This window comes from Apis dorsata, unplaced genomic scaffold (assembly GCF_000469605.1).
Source record: "Apis dorsata unplaced genomic scaffold, Apis dorsata 1.3 scaffold_215, whole genome shotgun sequence".
Lineage (NCBI taxonomy): Eukaryota > Metazoa > Arthropoda > Insecta > Hymenoptera > Apidae > Apis > Apis dorsata.
The window spans coordinates 316,715-337,595 of NW_006263498.1; the positions used below are offsets into that span (position 1 = coordinate 316,715).

At 24.5% G+C, this 20,881-nt stretch overlaps 4 protein-coding genes across 10 annotated transcripts in view; 3 read left to right on the top strand and 1 right to left on the bottom strand.

Annotated features, from left to right (window-relative positions):
• Positions 1 to 927: 927 nt before the first annotated feature.
• LOC102675232 (SHC-transforming protein 1) lies at positions 928 to 4,161 on the top strand. Of its 7 annotated transcripts, none has more exons than XM_006615088.2 (11): positions 928 to 1,090; positions 1,748 to 1,880; positions 1,979 to 2,049; positions 2,143 to 2,203; positions 2,286 to 2,459; positions 2,581 to 2,744; positions 2,835 to 3,073; positions 3,151 to 3,300; positions 3,404 to 3,531; positions 3,668 to 3,778; positions 3,868 to 4,161. In XM_006615088.2, exons 2-11 carry the CDS (start codon positions 1,782 to 1,784, stop codon positions 4,000 to 4,002), a joined length of 1,332 nt encoding a protein of 443 aa, XP_006615151.1. In that variant the 5' UTR covers positions 928 to 1,090; positions 1,748 to 1,781; the 3' UTR covers positions 4,003 to 4,161. The 7 variants fall into 7 exon arrangements, with proteins under 7 accessions (XP_006615151.1, XP_006615153.1, XP_006615152.1 ...); XM_006615090.2 differs by having other exon boundaries at positions 933 to 1,090; positions 1,773 to 1,880; XM_006615089.2 differs by having other exon boundaries at positions 935 to 1,125.
• A 1,793-nt stretch (positions 4,162 to 5,954) lies between these two features.
• LOC102675821 (protein FRG1 homolog) lies at positions 5,955 to 7,416 on the top strand. Its single transcript, XM_006615093.2, has 5 exons — positions 5,955 to 6,071; positions 6,144 to 6,220; positions 6,290 to 6,582; positions 6,874 to 7,073; positions 7,160 to 7,416. Exons 1-5 carry the CDS (start codon positions 6,013 to 6,015, stop codon positions 7,305 to 7,307), a joined length of 777 nt encoding a protein of 258 aa, XP_006615156.1. The 5' UTR covers positions 5,955 to 6,012; the 3' UTR covers positions 7,308 to 7,416.
• A 520-nt stretch (positions 7,417 to 7,936) lies between these two features.
• On the top strand, positions 7,937 to 12,899 carry LOC102675953 (exportin-4-like). Its single transcript, XM_006615094.2, has 12 exons — positions 7,937 to 8,126; positions 8,639 to 9,028; positions 9,099 to 9,372; positions 9,476 to 9,915; positions 9,998 to 10,256; positions 10,353 to 10,615; positions 10,753 to 11,192; positions 11,287 to 11,567; positions 11,668 to 11,852; positions 11,949 to 12,202; positions 12,282 to 12,510; positions 12,591 to 12,899. The coding sequence occupies exons 1-12, from the start codon at positions 8,076 to 8,078 to the stop codon at positions 12,882 to 12,884; spliced, it is 3,360 nt and encodes a 1,119-aa protein (XP_006615157.1). The 5' UTR covers positions 7,937 to 8,075; the 3' UTR covers positions 12,885 to 12,899.
• Positions 12,900 to 15,619: 2,720 nt separating this feature from the next.
• LOC102677703 (kinesin-like protein unc-104) overlaps positions 15,620 to 20,881 on the bottom strand; it is a 21,220-nt gene continuing 15,958 nt past the window's right edge. Inside the window, exons 18-29 of the mRNA XM_031510178.1 lie at positions 20,665 to 20,783; positions 20,085 to 20,457; positions 19,910 to 20,000; positions 19,708 to 19,823; positions 19,068 to 19,608; positions 18,796 to 18,985; positions 18,238 to 18,485; positions 17,837 to 18,136; positions 16,978 to 17,265; positions 16,764 to 16,900; positions 16,575 to 16,676; positions 15,620 to 16,486 (exon numbers count right to left, since the gene is read on the bottom strand). Coding sequence (XP_031366038.1) covers positions 16,384 to 16,486; positions 16,575 to 16,676; positions 16,764 to 16,900; positions 16,978 to 17,265; positions 17,837 to 18,136; positions 18,238 to 18,485; positions 18,796 to 18,985; positions 19,068 to 19,608; positions 19,708 to 19,823; positions 19,910 to 20,000; positions 20,085 to 20,457; positions 20,665 to 20,783 — 2,608 coding nt within the window. The 3' untranslated portion in view covers positions 15,620 to 16,383. The remainder of the gene's footprint in view (positions 16,487 to 16,574; positions 16,677 to 16,763; positions 16,901 to 16,977; positions 17,266 to 17,836; positions 18,137 to 18,237; positions 18,486 to 18,795; positions 18,986 to 19,067; positions 19,609 to 19,707; positions 19,824 to 19,909; positions 20,001 to 20,084; positions 20,458 to 20,664; positions 20,784 to 20,881) is intronic.

Sequence of the window (20,881 nt, forward strand, 5' to 3'; positions counted from 1 at the left end):
TCAATAAAAATATGATATATAAAATAAAATTAAATATTTATATATGGAATATAAATATTTTTATTCTTTTTAAATTAAAATTTATAACTTTCTATATAAATTTATATTTTTTTGTGAAATAAAATTAATGACATATAAAAATACAAAAATATATATCTATAATATGTAAAAAATTGAATTGAATAGACTCTATTAAGATTTTTAATTAATAGATTAGACAAAAAAAATAATAAAATTAATCAAATATATAAGTCATCTTTTGCACGTATAAATTTTATAGAATAAATATAAACAAAAAGAATAATAAGAAAATGAACAGAAACAGAGATAGTGTAAAAATTAAGAGATCAGCGTCATCTCTAGAGTGTAAATGAAATTCAAATATAGATAAGAAAAGGAAATGATAGAATAAGAATTGATAATTAACGCCATCTCTTGAATGTCAAAGATATTTCAAAGATAAAAGTAAAATGGAATAAGAATTAAAAATCACCGCCATCTGTTGAGTATTTTTTAAAAAATGATTCTTTGAAAAAATATCTTTAAAGATATCCGTCAAGAGATGGAGTTAACAGTCAATTCTTATCTTATCTTTATCCTTCTTTTTCTATTTGCACTCTTTATTTATATTTTAATTTTATTTAGTTCAGAGATGGCGCTGATATCCGAAATTTTACTCTATGTCTCTCCTTTTTCCACTATTTATTTTTCTTGTCTATTTTGCTCTGCAAAATTGATATTCTTAAGAAACAAATCTGATATTTAATCAATTTTATGTTTTTTTTGCCTATTGATTAAAATCTTAATAAATTATATTCGATCCATTTTATATAATATAATATTTATTCTATTTCGTATTTATAATTTTATAACTTAGTTTCATTTTCAATTATTATTAATGTTATACTATCTTATTTTGAATTGAATCGGTAATGTCGGTAATAGAATGACACGAAATGTAAGAGAGCTTAGTGTCCCTGAAGCATGAGATAAAAAAATATATTAAAACTATTAAAACTATTTTGTATCTCGTTTGTGTCCACAGATTAGTTCAGTCGGTGATAAAGGAAATTTCATAGTTAAATTATCGGTAATTTATGTTTAGCATTAATAGAATTTTGTAAGGTAGTAAATATATCTTCTAACTTTGGTATAACAGGAAATGCTAACCAATATGGATTTATTTTAATATTTTTAAATTTATATAGTATATTAAAAGATGCATAAGTAATATCAGTAAAATATTGCATTGTAGATACATGATTCCAGTAATCGTTTGCAAAATATGATCTCATTTCCTGGTAAATCATACGTACAGTAATAAAAATTTTTTTTATTTACAATTAATCAAATATTTTAATTATTCATATTTAATTGTTACTTTTATAAATATATTTTAATTCAAGTTTGATATAAAATAATGTTATCTATATTATTTATATTATGTAATAATTGTTGTCAAATTGCTATAATTTTAAAATATTAAAAAATAAAAAGTATTATAAATAACAAAAATATGCGATATATAATATATTTACATTTTTTAATTATTGAATTTTAATTAATTATATTGATTTCAGTTTTAACTTTAAATAAAGATTACATGCATACGTATGCTTGAAACATTTCAAATAATTCTTTCTATATTTAATAATATTAATAATAATATTAATAATATCAATAATAATAAATTAACAAAATAAAAAACTGAATGATTTATATAATATCTAAAATATTTATGTTATAGTTATAATGTATACATATGTGTATAGAATTTAGAAATGGCAACTGGAGGTAGTAGTTTTATAAGTAAACCAGCTAGAGGATGGTTACACCCTGATCATTTAGTGAGTAAAGAAGGAATTACTTATACTGTTAAAGTAAGTTTTCATTTTTCTATAATAAATATGTTTTATAATGAATAATTCTATAACTAATTTTATAAATGATAAATATTATTATATTACATAATTTTCAGTATATAGGATGTCTAGAAGTATATACATCTATGAAAAGTTTAGATTTTGAAACAAGATCTTGTGTTGCCAAGTAAGTTTTCAAAATACTTTTAAATTATATTTATTTTATGTGGGAAAATTTTATATGTAAATATATTCATATATTATATTAATATTTTTTTAGAGAATGTATAAACAGAGTTTGTGAAGCAGCTGGTTTAAAATCTGCAGATAAAAAAAGAAGGGTATCTATTTTAATTTTATTACATAAAATTATTATTTATTTTTCAATTGTAATTTGGAATTTTTAATAATTTAAATTTAAAGGTGGATAGGAAAGTGTTAAGAGCAATAGCAGATAAACCTCGCATGGAACATACAGGTGCTACAATAAATTTAACTATTAGCAGCTGCAGTTTAGCTTTGACTAACATAGAAAATGGACATATTATTGCTAAACATGAAATGCCACGTATATCTTTTGCTTCAGGTGGAGATACGGTAAATTATATAATATAGCATTAATTTTTTATTTATTTTAACAATTATTAATTATTAATCTTATTATAATTACAAATTTTTTTATAATTACAATTATAAGTTTATTATATTTTTTTTTTAGGAAATACTGGATTTTGTTGCATATGTTGCTAAAAATATGCAAGAATGGCGTGCTTGTTATGTATTAGAATGTGGTGGAGGATTAGCACAAGATGTTATATCTACTATTGGACAAGCTTTTGAATTACGATTTAAAGAATTTCTTACAAAACCAGCTTCATTACAGTAATTATGAATAATAATAATAATATATAAATAATTGTTATAAAATTAATCTTTTATAATTTATTTAATACATTTTTTTTTATAATATAGTCCTATATTAAATGGCATACGAGAAGCAGACAGAGATTATTATAATGATCTGCCAGGTAAAGTACCACCAGATATTGGTCCTCCACCAGTTCCACCTTTACCAACTTCAGCATCAACTTTACCCAATTTGAAACATCATCATTCTGTTCAAAATCATATGTCACGAAGCAATGTACAAAATTCTGGTTTACATGATACATTTTCTATCAATTCTGATAGACATCATCAACAATGGGCAGGTAATATTTATTTTTCTATATTTTATTATAATTTATGATGTATTTTATTATAGTTATGATTCATGATATAATTGTAGAAACTGGTAACTTAATTGATCTGAATTCTGATGGAACTTCAACAAATTTCAATATTCCTCCTGAACATAATTATGTAAATGATAGTGTTATAGCAGCTACCAGAGAAAATCAACGAGATCAAACATCACTTTTTGATGTATTTGATATGCGTAAGTAATTTAAAATATAACGTGTTTATCTATTCAAATATATAGTATAAGTATACTTTTAAATTATAAGTATAAGTATATTATATAAAATATTATTTTATAGAGCCATTCAGTTCTGCAATATCGGATATGAATAAATTAAGTCCACATTCTCAAAAGCAACAATTAAAACAAGAGATATGGTTTCATGGTAGCGTTAGTCGAGCTGAAGCAGAATCAATGCTAACAAGAGTAAATATCGAAATAAATTTTCTTTTTGTATTAATATTTGTATTTATATTGTATTATATAATGTTATATTATATAGTGTTATTATATTATAAAATATTACAATAATATATAATATTTTTTCATATTTATTTGATAGGATGGTGACTTTTTAGTTAGAGAATCTCAAGGTTCGCCTGGACAATATGTTCTTACTGGTATGAATAATAGTACACCAAAACATTTATTACTAATTGATCCAGAAGGCGTAGTAAGCATTTCGAAAATTAATATATTATGAAAAATTTTATATATATTTATAAAGAAATAAGAATATATAATGATTTATTTCAATTCCAGGTTCGCACAAAAGATCGCGTTTTCGATAGTGTTAGTCATTTAGTAAATCATCATTGTGACAATGTATTACCAATTATATCAGCAGACAGTGTTTTAGTACTTCGGTATCCAATTCCTAGACGTACGAATAATTGATTTTTATAATATTATAATACGCACAATAAGCAAGGTTCACATTTGATATCGATCAATATAATATAAAATATAAAATATAAAATATCGATATCGAATATGGTGCCTTCTATAACAAAAATTTTTTTATGTCATGAATATCTTGTTTTAAAAAGTAAGAAAACAGGAAAAAATTTATTTTATCTTATTTTCATTCCTATACTAGGAAGAGAAAGATTTATTAATATCAAAAATTCATTTGTGATTAATAATAGAATCATAATAGACAGAAAAATATATTCAAAATTTAAAAAATTAATTAAATATTAAATTATAATATTCAATCAAATTTTTAATTAAGGTATTTTTATGTAACAATTTTTTTGTAACAAAAAAAAATATCTATAAAAAATGAAAATATTTACAATATGTTTTTATTTTATTGATTTAAATTTTTTATAAAATTTTTAACATAATTACATAAAATCTTAACATAACACATATATATATATTTAAATATTTGCAAACATTTTCAAATTTAAAAATTGTGACAATATATGAATGAATTTAATATTCCATTTAAAATATTTCAATGCTATATTTGTCAAATATTAACAAGAAATTTGCTAATTATGATCAAAATCAATTATTCAATATAATGTAATATAAAACCAAATATAATTCTTTTCTATTCTATTCTAATTCAACTTTTATAATCAAAATGAAATATATTCGTCACTACTACTATTACTATTATATTTCGAAATGTGCCACAATTTAATTTTCTGATTCGGTACTTACTGAATAAAATAAAACTATATTTCAAGTCTTGTAATTTTACCATATAGATCGTAACTTTCATAAAAAATGTTTTTGTAATTTTATTTTATAATGCTCATAAAATAATAATATCTATAAAATATATATACATATATTTTTACGAATTTTGTAACGTCCCGATAGTATGATGTTTTGATCTGATATTTATGAAGTAATCTTCGTTTTTAATCTCAATTTTAATAAAGAGAATTATATATTTATATTCTATTTAAAATATAACAACCAATGAATTTTATATTCTGCATATTTAATATGTATGTGAATCGAATCTCTAAAAAATATCGCGTTTGCACTTTTATATTGTGCGCTTGAATATGATCCATTGTAATGTTGTAATTTTTAGTATTAAAATATATAAATAATAATATTTAATATTTTTACTTTTTATGATTTCAAATGTAAAATATAATAAATAATATAACATTTATAAATGTATTATATAAGTTATTATGAACTTTAAAATTAAGAAAAAACATTAATATAATGTATAAATCATTATACATTATATTTAAATTTTACATTACATTATATTCGAAATTGTATCTTATAATTCATTTTATTTAATTGTTACGTAATTGGTTCAGAAATAATATTTTATGCATATGATAAAACTGAATATTTATCTATATATACCAATTTTTATATTTTTTACTTCTATAAATTGCGTAAAAAAAAAATATATATATATATATACTGTTATCTAATTTATTTTTTTTAGAAATAACAATTATATATGTAAAATAAATATTAAAAATTTGTATAATTGTATGAAAAATAAATTTCATAAATTATTTCAAATAAATAAATTTTAATAAAAAATAAATTTGCACTAGTAAACGATTAATTACTATAATTTCAAGAAACACTATGGAAACATACAAATAAGAAACATAACTAGAAACATAAAAAATATAACTTTAGATATTTATTTTCTTCATTCGTCTGAAGGTAAATGTAAAATATGAAAGTGACATTAATATAATCGTTATAATTTAAATTAATATTATTATTTAATATATTATATGCAATATATATAATATTTGCATATGTAATGTTGTATATATAATTGTACATATAATATAATTTAATATAATTTTTTGATTTATAAAAATATTTTATTATTTTATATATAATAGTCGAAACTACAAAATTATTAATAAGCTTAAATTACATTCAAATAAAAAAAACACAAAAATGTCAGAATATGATAAAGTGAGATCTGGAAAACTTGTTTTGAAGGGTGAAAAAAAAAGGTATAAATAAATGTCATACTTAACCTATTTGTTTCAATATTTACAAAATAATTTTTTGTCTATTTTTTATAGAACAAAAAAACGAAAATTGAAAAAACAGGAGAAAGAATATGTTATTACTTCAGAAGATAAAGATACTATAATTCATGGTATTTATTATAATATTATATATATATTTTTAAATCAATTATCAAATTGACTACATATAAATGTTATAGGTGGTTGGTGGAAAACTACACAAGTATCAGAAGTCACAGGAACTGTAGCAATTGAATTTGGAAATCATATCTATATGAAAGCTTTAGATAATGGATTATTTACTTTAGGTGCACCTCATAATGAAGGTGAAGGACCTTCACCAGAAGAGATTTTAACAGCTTTTCCAATAGGTGAAACAAAAGTTGCATTGAAATCTGGTTATGGAAAATATTTAGGTGTTGATAAAAAAGGTATTGTTGTTGGAAGAAGTGATGCAGTAGGTATGATTGAACAATGGGAACCAATATTTCAGGTAATTATTCAATGTAAATGTTTGTCATAATGTAATAAAATACATATTGAATTTTTTCTATAAAATGTTATTAAAAATGAAATAAATTTAACTTAATAAATTTTTTATATATATGTATATATAGATATCATAATTAAGTATTTAATATATATAAATGAATATATTATTAAAAGTATTAATTTATATAATTTACATAATTTATATATATATATATCTTTAATTTAATTTGTTTATACTAAAACAAAAATATAATCTTTTTACATATTTTATAAAAAAATCTGATTTTTTTAGGATAACAAACTTGCTATTTTGAATAGCAACAATTGTTTCATGTCAGTTACAGATGAAGATGATATTATTTGTCAAAGTAGGACTGCTGGATCTTCTGAATTTTGTACTGTAAGAAGTATAACACAAAAGACACATGATCCAAACAAAGATATTCCAAAAGAGGAACAGGGTTCTCTTCATGATGTTGAAGTGAATTATGTGTAAGTTATATAAAAAAAAAAAAAAATATCATATAAGAATTTATTTTTTAATATTAAAATAAAAAATAATATTGATTATATTTTAGAAAGAAGTTTCAGAAGTTCCAAGACAAAAAATTAAAAATAAGTAAAGAGGATAATTCTAAATTAGAAAAAGCAAAACGAGAAGGAAATTTGCATGAAGCTTTATTAGATAGAAGAAGCAAAATGAAAGCAGATCGATATTGTAAATAATTTTTGTATATTATTATATTATATATGATAATATGTATCTTATAATTAATTATCATTTCATAAAATGTATGTTTATTAAAAATATAAAAAAATGATTATAAACTATAAATAAAAATTCTATTATAAATTATTATGTATATTCATAATTTAATACATTTTTAATTATTTTTTTTTTAAATATGTTTTATCTTATATATTTTTAAATTAATTTTTCATTATAAGTAATAAATCATAATTTAGAAAAATAAATATATTGTATTTATATAGGAAATAAAATATAAACACTTCATATTATATAAATTTTTCATAATTTACATATAACTAATTGATTATATATGAATTAGTTTGTATATAGGGTTAAATCGAAAATAAAGTGAGATCTGTCTCTATTACATTATTATTGTACTTGCCTCATTTTATATAATGCAAATAATTCAATTGCTTATAAGTTAATAGATAACTTTTAACTGACATTTTTATATATCAACTTTTATATTTATTTTAACCTCTAAACTCTTTATTTTAACCTCTAAATCCTTCCAAAGTTTTATGAAGATATTACACACTGTATATAATTATTATATATATTAAACTGTAAACTTTCAAATTAAAGGCATGCGCAATAATTTCAATTTAATACATTCGCTTGAGTAAGTTTCATATTAGTGGGAACTGTGCCGGAGTGAAGTACGAAACGAATGTTGTTTTTTGTACAAATTTGTTTACAAACATTATTTTATTTTATAAAATTTTAATATTTTTGAACAAATGGCAGAACAGTTAATAAATGAATTAGAAAAGGCTGCACAAATAATTTTGGTAAGTATATATTCAATAAAACAAGTTTTTTAAAGGTTATAAATAAATATATTCATTAAATTTTTAAAAGATTATATGTACAAATATTGTATTTAAATCTTAAAAAATATTTAATGCAATTATATAATGTTTATAAAATATAAAATTTTTTTGAAACATAAGCATAATATATGTAATTAAATATTATTGTTAATTATAATTCTCATAATTTCTTTAACTTTATTATTGCGAAATTTTATTAATATATTTTTATATATTATATAATGTAAATATATGTATTTTATATGTATAATTTATATTATATGTAAATAAAATGAATTATATAAATAATACAAAATGTTTTTATACATATTTTGATTTAATAAATAATATATAGTATAATATAATTTTAAATAATATAATTTTATTTGAATTTAAAATTACTAAAAAATGCTTATTTATATTTTTCATTATATTTAGAAAACACTTTTTTATTTAAAACACTTTATTTACATTAATAATTATTTTTTTAGGCACCACCAAATTTAATTTCAACAGAACAACGTCATTCTGCAGAAGAAGTTTTTTTAAATTTTAGAAAACTTAAATCTCCTTATGAGCTTTGTAATCAAATTTTAGAATCTAATACAAATGATTATATTATATTTGAAGCAGTTGGTTTAATAAAGATAGCATTAATACGAGAATGGCCTTCACTATCACAAACAAATATTTCTTCAGTAAGAGATTATTTATTAAATTATGTTATAAGCAAACCAAACTTGCCTCCATATGTCAAAGGATGTATCTTACAAGTTATTGCAATTATAATTAAAAGAGGTAGTGTAAATGACTCTGGACAAGCACGACAAACCATATTAGGAGAAGTTGAAAATTTAATAATGACCGGTGATTTACCAAGAGTAAATAAAATCAGTTAAATTTATATTCTTTTATAGTATTATATGTTGTATTATTTATTAATATTTTTAGAAACTTTTGGGATGCAACCTTATTTCTGCTATAATTCAAGAATATATAATCAATTTCAAGTCTACAAATATAGGTTTAACATGGGAAACACATTTCATTGAAAAAAAAATATTTCAAACTGGTGATTTGAAAAGAATATTTAAGTTTTGTATTGGAGTAGTTGATGAATTAATAAAAAAAGATTTACAAGAAGATAGTATAACATTTTTAAAACAATTACTTCCAATTTTGGAAAGTATATTTACATGGACATTTGTTCAGTTAAAATATACAAATATCCTTTTCATAAAAAAATTATATTTATATATTTTTTAAGACATTTTTAAATTATTTTCTTTACTATTATTTTTAATTTTAATTCCTTAATTCCACTGCACAAGATGTGCTAGAAGATGTTCGTGAATCATTAAATTGTGTACCTTTGGAAATAGATAAAGATTGGCAAGATGTAATGTTAGTTCCTGCTGTATTAGATTTAATGTTTACATTATATTGGAAAATACGAGAAAATCCACAATTAGCTCATCATGTAAGAACTTGTTTAATTCAAATGGCAAATTTGAGTAGTTCAGAAATGCAATTTAAAGAAATAGAAATGCAATATTTTACTAATTATATGGAAAGGTTTTTAAAATTTATTACAAGCATTAATATTATTGATGAAGAAGCAAATGGAATTGCTAATATTATCAAAAAACTTTTTACATCTTTTCGAAAAAAATTTTGTTCTTTACCTAGTGATATGTTGAAAACATTTTTGGAACAAATGTCGCGATTGACTTATATGTTTTTAGAAAATGCAGCACAAGAAGAATCAGTAAGTAAATATTTTTTATTGTTATGAAAAAATAAAAAATTACTAAACAAAATTACTAATAAAATTGTTTTATTTGTTCTAGTTAAGTATTGGTGAATGCTTATATACTGAAGCTTTGGATGCTTTGTTTGATACATGGTTATATATCTTATCTGAGAAAGATTTATTCTCTTCAGAATTTTTTAAACAAACTTTTATTCAAATATTTAGTATATATCTTCGATGTCATTTATCACCTCCAGAAGGTATAAGAACTATTGAAGATAAAGATCTTGAGAAAGAAGAATTGGATAATGAAATTGCTGATAAAGACAAATTTAAAGAACATTTACAAATAATTGGTAAATTTTTACATGTGTGTACCTATGCATGCATATACAAATATATATATATATATTTATATACATATATTTTATAAAATGTATATTTGATTTTAGGAATTTTTGGTAGACAGATTCCAAATTATACTCTTCCATTATTGGCACAATTAATTGAAGATCGTATTTTTAAATTACGTGAAAACTTAAATAAATTAGTGGAACAGGTTGAATCATTTAATACAATGAAAAATGATTCTTTACCTAGATTATATGAAGATATACATTGGTTAGTACTTATGATAGGTAATATACTTTGTATGGAATCTGATGGTGAACTTGCTTTAATACCTACTGAAATAATGACATATGATATGGAACAGGTGTGTAAATAAAATGAGAAGAATAGAACATATTTAACATAAACTGAAATACCGTTTTTTAATGATTAAATGATATAGTTAATATTTTTTATTTAATAACATATTTGTATAAAAAATAACATATGATTATTTTGTAGGTACAGCAAGGAAAAGTCGATATGAATCTTACACTACAATTTTTAGCATCATCAGAAAATATTTCGTCACCTATCGATATTTCTATAGAATCAGTAGATCATGTAATTCGCTTAGTCGCAAGTATTTTTCGTCTATGTGCCATAGAAAAAACTGCAATGTCTGTTTTATCAAACAGTATATTAAGTCCAGAATTAAGTTGTACCATAATCTGGTTTCTGAATAAATGGTCTTTGCATTATCTTTTATCAATAGAATATCATTATCTTGAAATATCTCTTACATTTTTACATACTTTTGGAGACAATACTCCTGGTGCATTGTGGGCTACGAATTTTCTTTTAGAAAAAATAGAATTTAATATTAATGCTTTTAAAAGTGAACCAGCAGTAATGGATGAAACTATAAAGCTCTTGATATCACTCGTTAGTGGTCCAAAAAAGTAATGTCATGTTTGATAAAAAAAAACTATTATGTTTTGTACATATCATTTTATAATACACATATACGCACGTATATATATATATATATTTTAGAGCCAATTATGTATTGAAGTCTGAACGATTTGGACATATTATAAATTTAGCTACAAAAGGACAACATGACTTTCCACAAGTAGTCAAAAGAGGTTTAATGCAAGCAATAATTCAAGTTGCTACTACTGTCCAGAACAAGATTGATCAATCTTATTGGATACAAACTTTGCAACCATTATTAAACAAATTCAAACAAATTACCTCTAATGAAAATTTTTTACAGTGTTATCATCAAGAAGAGATTAAAATTCAAGTTATAGATATTCTAGAATATTTTATTGGTAAATTTTAATCAATATTTAATGTTTGATATTTTAAAATATAAAATTATACATATATATTTATTATGTATTCTTACAATATTATATTTTAATATTATAGGAGTATCGCAAGGTGCACGAGGATCCGAAATAGGATTACTCTATCAATACATGCAATCTGTATTACGCGAATTACCAAATTTAATATCTTTATATCATAATTATCAAGATATAGTACAATTAATCTTGGAATTACTTTTTGAATGTACAAATGGACCAGAACCAGTTCTTCGTGGACTTACTGAAGTAAGATCATTTTCAATCTAAATATTTTATTTTGATAATTCATGTAATTCATAATATTTATTGATATTATAATTTTAAACATATTTATTTGTCCAGACTGAAGCTACTCAAGTATCTGAAATATATTTAAGTGCAATACAAAATTATACGCGTTGTAACATCAATCGTTTAACTATAGATTCAACTGCAGAAGAAGACAGTTATCAGGATATTTTGTTACTAATGAAGCTTTTAACTAATCTTTTATGTGAAAATATATTACAGGATAAAACAGTGTTTTTGCATGGTTTGACTATAATTATGCCTATGATGACTACAGATTTATTAAAATTTCCATGTTTATGTTTACAGTAAGTTATATATAGTCATTATTACTATTTTAAAAAATTCTTGTATTAAATTATTATTTTAAATCAAAATTTCTTGTAGCTATTTTCAAATGATAATGTCTCTTTGTAAACATGGTCCTCAAAAAGTACTTGATTTATCATCTGAACTATTGCAACCATTTTTAGCATCAATAGAATTAGGTTTATTTTCATTTGGTCAAGAAGTGTCAATGTTATGTTGCAATATAATTGAAATATTAACAAAACGAATTTTTCAAAATATTCAAGATAATCATCCAAAAAGTCAAATAATGGCACCATTTTTAAATGTAAGATTCTTAAATATTTTTTAAATAATATTAGAATTAAATATCATATGATTTTATTATAATTAATACTTTTTTTATAGTTACTAATTACTGTTATATTAACTCATCATATTGATTCGAATTTTATATCAAATGTATGTACATCGCTTTTTTATTTGATACGTTGTTATCCAGACGAATATAATCGGATTGTACAAAATATCTTATCTACTCAATCAGATCAACAAGTTGTACAGAGATTAGCTGATGCCTTTACAAAGTTAACCGAAAATATGAATTTTCATTCGAAACATGATTATAGAGATAAAAAAATATTTAGGAATTATTTTGATGAATTCATTTGTAATGTACAGGGTTTTTTAATGATTAAATAAAATTAATCAAAAATACTAGTTTATTTTTTATTTTCCACAAAGAAAATTTTATTTTTAATATTAAATTTAAAATAGGAATATATTATAAAAGAAATTTTTTAAGCATGTAAGCTTTTTATTGACCGATTTATTACACGTTACCACTTACAGTGAGCCTAGCGAAAATCGAATAATTATAATAATAATAATAATAAATACAAGTTACAGCATCGATGCATGTTTTTCTCATAGCAAACGATCGAAAACGGAAACGTTTTTGTAATTGAGTTTTTAGTTACCTTATAAACAAGTACATGAACTTACATACTTGGTACAGATCAAATCATCGTTAGCTTTTTTCATATGCCTTCAGATGATCTTCGACATTTGACAAAATGTTTATGTTAATATTAAATTTATTTATATATTTATATAATATACTTTATCTGTATAAGGTATATGTATAAGCAAACATATTCTTTCGCGCTATCCTTTCGCACTCACTCTCTCTTTCTCTCTCTCGTGCGCGCTTCATTCTCTCCTTTTTAATTCCTCCTTTTCTCTTTAATTCTGTATTTTGACTTTTAATAACAACAATGATTATTAATCTTATTGATGCGTTCTGCATGTTTATTTGCAACGTTCATCATTTTTCTTTTTTCACTTTCGATTTCTTTTATTCGACTATTTTTTTATAATTCGTCTCTTTTATACTTAATATTCAATTTTTTTTCTCTTTCGTAATAATAATTATGATTTTAACCCCCTGAAGCAATTTTTTTTTTTTTTTGCTTCATTTTACTTACATAGTTTATCGTATATAGTATAACAAATAAATTATGCATAAATAACATGCTAAAATATAAATGCTACACATATTATAAGTAATATTTATAAATATATTATACGTACATATAAGTATTATATTCTTGTACAATTCATAGATTTTTCTTACAAGTTAAAAAAAAGTGAATAAATATCTTAATTATGCATGGCTTATTTTTGTTTTGTTGTGAAAAAGCACATTTTGTAAATCTTTTATTTTAATCCTAAGTCTGTGATAAAGTACAGTTATTCTTTAAATATATAATGGATATCTTAGAAAATAGTAATACATAGTTCATCTTCAATTTAGATTTTTAATGTGTTTGTTTTGCCAAGAGAGTTATATTACGAATATTACATCTTTTGTATTTATCTTTTACATTTATGATACATAGATACCTTTTACTGTTCCTATTTTAAACAGGATTTGGTATCTCTTTGTATTATCAGATATAAATAACAATTTAATAATACTAAATGTTATTTTTTAATTTGACAAAAGAAGAATTTAATTAAAAAACTTCAATATTACAGATTGTTTTTCATACAATTTAATACAATGAAAAATAATTTTAAAAATTAATCAACATTGCACTTCTTTAGAAACAATAAAATATGTTCATTTAATAAAGCCATTTTAACAATATTTAAAATTATCAAATTGAAGTTTTTTTCAATGAAATAAATATGTAATTAAATTTAATTTTAGGAGTGTTCTGAAACAAAAAAAACATACAAACAAACAATATAGCATCATATATTAACCTGTTTATTTTAATAATAGTTATATAATTTAATTAAATTAACATTTTTTTCTAATAAATAAATAATTACAATCAATGAATAATTACCACCCCTAATAATACAGTGCTAAATAATTATATATTGTGAGTTATTTTGTATGTATGGAAAAATTTTCGATTGTGAAATATATATATATATTTGGCAATGTTAATTAAATGCACTTTCATGTTAAAAATTAGTAATTAAGTAATTATAATCAGCCTGTCTCTTGAATTGCAATTACAATTTAATGATTAATTATTATTAAAATATAATATAAATTAAAATAAATAAATTATATTTATAAATATAAATAAGCAATAAAAAAAAAAAGATAATTTATAATTCATTATTAATTCATTTTATCTAAATTTTTGCTTCAAAGGGTTAAAAGCGCCGAATGCATATGATATATTAAAGTATGGCTTTTTGTTCTTTATCAATAGATAATTATAAATGACATGATTAACAAAATAAAACTATGATTTTACAACAATTAGTAATCAAAAACGGTAACAGAAGCAGGGCTTACTTTTTTGTAAACCACTGCATGCAAACGATTGAGAAAATAATCCGCTTCGAGATTTACAAACTTTTCACTTTATTTAACAGAATATGCTAATAATTGTTTTTGAGATCTCGCTTGAATAGTAGAAAAATTGGAATGCAGTTGAAATCGTTTAAGAAATTTTTCTTGAACGATAATGGGGATTATGTCGGCAATTAATACTGACATAAAAATTTTTAATAGATATTTGTACTGAATAAAAGTATTTTGACTTATCATTTTGTCTAAATAATACTGCAAATCATTCGTATTACTTAAGAACTTTCTCTGTTGAAAGAGAAAAAAGTTTTCTTCGATTCCTATGTTTGAATACTAGCCTATATATAATAAGAATAAAAATTTGAATTTGCAAAACTCGTTTCGGTTTCAATATCTTACTTTGAGTTAAATATTTATTAATCGAGGCAAAATGTAAATATTGACAACACGAAACAAGAGGAAAAAGGATTATTTCGATAACGATCGTAATAGACAAACATAATTACATAAACGAATTACTAACAATTTATTATTCAACGATTACTGTTTAGAATTCGTTCGAAATAATCCACACCCTTCCTCATTTCTTTTTCTTTTTCCGTCTTTTCCTTCTTTTTCTTTCTTCCTTTCTTTCTCTCAGTCATGAACACGCAGAAATTCTTATTACATCGCTCTTCTTTTTCTTCTCGTTCTCTCCCTCTCTTTCTTGCTTCCTCTCGCGCCACATCTTCTCTTTAATGAGTATACCTACAATGTGTATCTGTTGCCTCATTTTCTATGATCGTCTTAGGAATTTTTTATTTAGGCATAAATATGTTACTCTTCATTGTATGCGTTCCACACTTAAAAGAGAATCGCTTCGTATGACCGACTAATATCGAGAAATTCGAATATATTGTAAGATAAATATCGCAAGCTCGTAGAGTCTCATCAACGTTATATGCATTTCTAAATAATTCAAAATGAACGGAGAGACTATGGAAAAAGAGTTTGCGATTCCGAAAGTAATAATTTCAATATAGTTCGAACACGTATAATCGTTTTTTTTTTCTTTGTTTTTTTTTTATCGAAAGACAAACATGCCTTTATATGTTCAAAGATCTTTTTTATTTTCATTTTTCTATTCGATCGTCAGGAGTAAAAGGACTGACGAATAAAGTTAGATGTCATAAGATATTAATCGGCGGCTATCGAAGCTGGTAGTCAATCGTTAGTACGCATTTTCGAAACGATTTAATAATCGAAGACTACCGAAAATCGAAAGCTACAGAGATCATGGGACTCGAAGGCCGAGTGTGACCAGCAGAGCATCTTTTCAGAAGCTTTCGCAATGACGCTCGTTACTTCGGCCAACGTGTCGCCCACTCACTTATTTTGGTTCGATTGTTGATCTATTGGCGGAATTAAACCAACAGGTGAAGCATTATTCAAATTTGTAGCTGCCGGACCTTTGCGCGCTAGTTTTGACCTATGAAATTTGTTAGGTAAATTTTGTTAATAATAATCTTTTTCTTTAGAATAACAAACTTTTAATGCTAATATGATTTGAAATTTACCTGATTTGACCAGCAAGAAGAGGATTAATAGCATATAGCCAGTCATAAACCTCTTTGTCTCCTAATGTTTGTAATAAATATCCTCGATGTTTTGTAACTACACTGTAAAAAGATAATACTAGTGTGATAATGAGTTTTTATGTCTAATATAAATTACATCCAAAAATAATATTATAATTAATAACTTACCTGAAAGTATTTGGTACTTTTACCATAGCTAATTGATCTTCAGAATATTCAACTTGAGCAGTAGCTAAATTAATAAGAGCTCTCTCCACTGGATCCTTTTCTTCTCGAAAGATTAAAACATATGGTCGTCGTACAGCCTGACAAATGATAATATTTTTAATAATGATTAATTCGAGAAATAAATAAATATATAATTTATTTAAAATTTACATACCACCCAGCGTTTCTTCCAACCATTAGTCTTGTGTTCGAGAACATTCAAATACCCTTTCCTAGCAATAACTGGACTAATACGTATTTCTTCGACTTCTGGAACGTAGAGAACTAAATTCTCCTTTGATGGAGAAGATGAACCCAACGGAGCCGGCGCAATAGTACATGATTGGCTAGCAGATTCACTGGCTAATATACTTTCCTGCAATTCCTGCAGTCTAGCTCTTTCCGGTGAACTTAACCTAAGGATGCACGACTTAGACTTGCTCCATACTATTATACCAGCGGCCTGCAAGTAACACTCCAGCATCACCTTGACCGTGTGTCCAATTGTACTGGCGGTTGTCTTAGACTCAAAAGTTTCGAGTCGATGTTTATCAATATGTTTCAAAGTGAACAAAAAGCGATTCTTAAAAGCTGATTGCGCTAGAAGCGCGACTTTCACTCAGCAAAGCTATTCCGAATTTGCGACAAACGATTATTAATCACTCTCAAAAGCGAACGTGAATTAAATTTTGATTTTGAAGACAAATTGAGAATTTATTAAAACTCATATATAAAAGATCAAAATCGCCTTTCAAGTTAAATCGAATCCTCGCTATCTTCACTCGTCATTTTTAGAATATATCTCAAATTTTTTTTTATGTTGAACTACTAATATTTAATTTTTAATTTAGCATTTTTAATTCACTAGCATTAAATTTTACGCTATATAATTATAATATGAATGAAGAAAGAGAGTATCGTTTTTTTTGAGTTTCGAAAAGTAAATATCTATTTTTGCCATCAAGGTACGATGATGCGACGAAGCGTGGACAACCGCTACTAGCAGGAGCACTCAGGCATGCGGGGAGGGTTACCTGCTCTAAGTAATCACTAGCTCTCTCGTATACTGACTCTTGAGACGAAGATGATATCACCGAAGACATCATGGATGTCGACATATCAGCCATATCTTCTCCAGGTGAAACATCGGACAATAAAATAGGTTCTTTATTTGGAATTCGACCTTGAATAAGTTTAATACATTTCAAAGCTAATTCTTTTTCTCTCTCGGACATCTCCCAAGGTTCATAAATATCTTTACTTGTTGAACGCTTCAATTTCACCGGACTAGCATGCGTTTCGTTTGTTGCCTTTGCCATCATGTTACAAACATCCTGCATATAATAAATAAAATTCCGTTTGATCTTTAACATTCAAATTCTTAAACAATTATTTAATAAAAATTAAGATTGAAAGAATCATAAAACAGTTTTACCTTTTCACTTTTGGTGAAATCATGTGATATTTTATTGCAGAATGATATTTTGTCAATACCAAGTTTTTCTCGTAATAGTAATGTGTGTCTTACTTTCCCCACTTCTTCTAATCTCGTCAATTTTTCTAATTCCCATTGATGATCGAATATTAAACTATCTCCTCGAGGCCTCCATCCATGAAGATTCTCTTCTCCTCTAACATATGTAGAACTAGTATCTAATACACGACGTTGTCGCCTCTGAACACCTAAAAAATAATTGCAAAAGTGGAGTAAGTGCTGAATGAAAGAAAAGTAAAATATTAGAAAAAAACAAATGAATTTCGATCGATTTTGAAAATTTTCTTTGTTCTTTTCAAAAATTTAAATTTAAAAATAATAAAGAAAATTGCCAATTTGTTAATATGATATAATAGTCATTACGAGTATCATAATTAATAATTAAATAATTATATATTATAGCAATTTTTAAAATGAAATATTTTCAAAAATGCGACTATTATATCAGAAGGAGGGAAGGGTTCAAGAGGGGTCTACGCTAAGGGTAGCAAGACAAACCTGGGCTACCTGCTTCCGAAGAACGACGTAGGACCAACTCGTAAACACCACTGAGCCTATTCGCTTCCTGATTGCGATAACTTCCGCTGAACAGATGTTTCAGAGAACGTGGTCCTACTCTAGCGTCTCTGCCATAAATAATCATGCTTAAATCTTTTGTGATGATCGCCGGTCTTCCACAATTTTCCAACTATAAGAAATAATATAATAGTAATAAATTAGAGAATAAATCCTTTAAGTTATGTATATATTCAATTAAAAGTTAAACATACTTCGAGATATGCAGAAATGGTCATAAAGATTTGTTCTCCATATGCTGTGACTCTATTCAGCAAGGCTGAATTATGAAGAGAACTATCCCATGCTGCTTCAAATCTGAACATGCATCTATCATCACCGGGTACTTCTAAATATTCACCAGGAAATAGACCTAATGAAAGCACCGACGAATCATTGTCTTCTTCTTCGGGTTCTGGAGTATTTCTAATACGCCCTACAACTAACTCTCTAACATCTTTCCATCGCAATTCAGATGCTGGTTCGTGAACAATAGTAATTCGAATACGACGTTGAATTCCTTGATGCAGCAAAAATAATCCACGGCATGGTAAATCATCACTATGATCAACCACGGAGGGCACGTATTCACCATTTGGCGCTAATTCGCAAATCTCGAACCAAACTAATACATCGTATTTCGCATGTACGTGTGATGTACTGGGAGATGGTAAAACGCTACCAAATTTCGGTGAACGTACAGGTTGGCTGATTGGTATGGATGGTGGAAGCATTCTCTTAGGTGGTTGTCTCACACTATAAAATGAATTTATTTGGTGATTTACGTATGAAATAAAAATGATAATAATTTGAAATTGATATATATATATTTAATGAGATTTATTTTATACTTACTATTCAAGTTTGGCATCTTTATGCAAAGGATGTTGTTGATAATGTCCAAAAACTTCGAAGACAATCGGCTGAGTTTTTAGATATTCCAAAAATGATTTTGTTACCGTAACCGTAATCTAAATGATAAATATTAAAAGGAAAACAGATACAATACAATTAAAATATCCTATATTAAATATTTTTCAATTTAAATTTAACTTACATTTTGTACATGATAAAATCCAGGAGAATTACCCTTTCCTGTATTTTTAACCGGTTCCGTTGAAAATGCTTCATCATGTCGATGCAAGAAACTATATGTGAAATATTATATATCAATTATCTATTATGAATTTATTTAAAATATCTTTATTAATATATTATAAAATTAAACATACTTAAATTGGCAAAAAATATCAGCATATTCGGTAGAAATACCCATTGCTTGCAACACAGTAACTCTGAATGTGAATTCGGAACCGAGTTGTAAGTGATCTGGCAAATCTTCTTCCTTCATATCGCTGGAAACTGAACTATCGCCTCTACCGCTGTCTGCATCACCAATATCATCCTCATCTTTAATTTCCTTTTGCTCGTTATGACCTTCCACAACACGTTCTTCATGCAACAAGATCTGTCGATTCTTCTCAAGAGTCTGAGTCAATAGGATGTTGCGTTTATTCTGCTTTTGATTATTGCCAAATAGATCATCTTCGAAGGAAATTCTAGCTGATTGTCTGACGCCACTTGAATATTCATTGTTTTCCTCTTCTAGAACAAGCGTTCGTTACGAAAATCCTACGCCAAAATCTTTTTTCTTTTTCTTTTTATAATATACATACTAAAAATGTTTTCCTGTCTCAATGATATAATATAAAAAATAAATAATTTTCTCCATCAGAGAAAATAAATTTGACAATTAAATAAACTTAAGATAAGAATTAATAAGAAAAAAATATATAGATACTGATTACGTACCAACAACAGCTTGCACAGTCACACGCAAATAGCCTTTTACATCTCCTTTTTCGTTTACTATTGCAACTTTGTGAATTAGTGGTACAGGATACATAAGATTGCTTAGATATATAAAGGACCTATGACGATAAACAGTAATTTTATTAATTTTTTAATCTGATTTTAGAAACAAAATTTAAAATCTATATTGATATTCTTTTCTAAAAAAAAAAAAAAA

Bases quoted from the DNA above. Each gene is read 5' to 3' on its own strand.
- LOC102675821 (XM_006615093.2), top strand. From the start codon at position 6,013: ATGTCAGAATATGATAAAGTGAGATCTGGAAAACTTGTTTTGAAGGGT. The intron at 6,583-6,873 runs GTAATTATTCAA...TGATTTTTTTAG, and splicing joins AATGGGAACCAATATTTCAG to GATAACAAACTTGCTATTTT. The intron at 7,074-7,159 runs GTAAGTTATATA...ATTATATTTTAG, and splicing joins GATGTTGAAGTGAATTATGT to AAAGAAGTTTCAGAAGTTCC.
- LOC102675232 (XM_006615088.2), top strand. From the start codon at position 1,782: ATGGCAACTGGAGGTAGTAGTTTTATAAGTAAACCAGCTAGAGGATGG. The intron at 2,204-2,285 runs GTATCTATTTTA...TTAAATTTAAAG, and splicing joins CTGCAGATAAAAAAAGAAGG to GTGGATAGGAAAGTGTTAAG. The intron at 2,460-2,580 runs GTAAATTATATA...TTTTTTTTTTAG, and splicing joins TTGCTTCAGGTGGAGATACG to GAAATACTGGATTTTGTTGC.
- LOC102675953 (XM_006615094.2), top strand. From the start codon at position 8,076: ATGGCAGAACAGTTAATAAATGAATTAGAAAAGGCTGCACAAATAATT. The intron at 9,373-9,475 runs ATATCCTTTTCA...ATTCCACTGCAC, and splicing joins TGTTCAGTTAAAATATACAA to AAGATGTGCTAGAAGATGTT. The intron at 10,616-10,752 runs GTGTGTAAATAA...ATTATTTTGTAG, and splicing joins TGACATATGATATGGAACAG to GTACAGCAAGGAAAAGTCGA.